Raw genomic sequence first — 1,325 nt, forward strand, 5'->3', positions numbered from 1 at the left:
TTCCCTTGGATATAGATAATATGCCTAATTTTGTTGACTTAAAAACCGCTTATTTAAATTCCAAATATCCTAATAAAACTAAGACATAGTTTCCTAATTCAACTTGGCATAAGATATACTAGGACCCAAACAATTAAAGTATTAAACACTAATTTCTGTAATTACTAACTTATATTTCATCCCTTCATTCTTCATCATAAATATTTCATATATATTTTATCTGATCTCGACTGATTTTGTTTTCCACATGCAGGAAAGTGAAGATCAGCTCCAAATCACACACCCAATTGGAACAAAGGTTAATAGAAAAATGTCCACTGTTAAGAAACAACTACCGTCATCTGGGGGTCATTCATCATTATCATGGGAGTTGCAGAAGCAGCTCCCAAGTGACAAATTGAATATGAAGTCGGGTCACTCAGAATTATTTGTTTCCGCTCCAAGTAGCTTACCCAAGAATTCGAATGCGTTGGCTGGGAGGATGAGGAATCAGTCTTTTATACCGCATACAACTATAGGAATGGGCAAAATTGTGGGACAGCAGCAGTTTGATTCTGAGGGGGTCGAATCCCCTTCTGCACAGTCACCTCTGCGACAACAGTCTCCATCGGTGCCAGTAACCACACAACTCCCTCATTCAATGCAAAATTTGGCTGAGCAAGATTGTCCACCAACTCTTAAAACATCTCAACATTTGGGTGGTCTGCAAAGTCAAAATATTAGAGATCCCGCACCTGCCTTCCGTCCCAATGTTCAGGTTGGTAACTTGCGAAAATCACAGGAAAAGGACATGCGGGGTCCACCATCTTCTGTAACTACTTTTCAGCCAAGACCTCAGCAACAGCAGGCGGTGCCTTCACAGGCTGACATTAGTCTTAAAGCTAAGCAGCCACCCAAGTCTAAAGTTTCTTTAGCAAAAGAAACTTCCGAAAAGTCAACCTCAAAGAGTCTTCCAGCTCCATCTGTGAAGAGTGGAATCATCCCCAAAAAATCAATTACTAGAAGTCTGGATGCAAGTAGCCGTCCATCTCAACAAGCGGCTAAGCCTACTCGGTTAGGTGCTCCTTCCCCTACCACATTAATTTCTTCGGGGGCTTCTGCTATGTCACTATCTTCAGTCGGTCCTCCAAATGATTATTCAGCTACTCTGCCAAAACTACCTAAAGGGAAGGCTGGAAAGCGGCAAAGAGATTCTACTCAACCATCTGCTTCCTCTAAGGATTGCAGTGCATCAACTCCGAGCTCAAATGCCACTAATAAGAATACCTTGAATCCAATTTCAATTTTTTTAAGCTCATTAGTTGCTAAAGGTTTGATATCAGCAG

General features: G+C 41.2%; 1 protein-coding gene across 3 annotated transcripts in view; it reads left to right on the forward strand.

Annotated features, from left to right (window-relative positions):
• LOC101498250 (polyadenylation and cleavage factor homolog 4) overlaps window positions 1-1,325 on the forward strand; it is a 6,503-nt gene that overhangs the window by 3,910 nt on the left and 1,268 nt on the right. For all 3 annotated transcript variants that reach the window (XM_012714189.3, XM_073365928.1, XM_073365929.1), the window contains one exon: window positions 254-1,325. This exon is cut by the window's right edge. In XM_012714189.3, coding sequence (XP_012569643.1) covers window positions 254-1,325 — 1,072 coding nt within the window. The remainder of the gene's footprint in view (window positions 1-253) is intronic.

Source organism: Cicer arietinum, chromosome 3 (genome assembly GCF_000331145.2).
Source record: "Cicer arietinum cultivar CDC Frontier isolate Library 1 chromosome 3, Cicar.CDCFrontier_v2.0, whole genome shotgun sequence".
Classification (NCBI taxonomy): Eukaryota; Viridiplantae; Streptophyta; class Magnoliopsida; order Fabales; family Fabaceae; genus Cicer; species Cicer arietinum.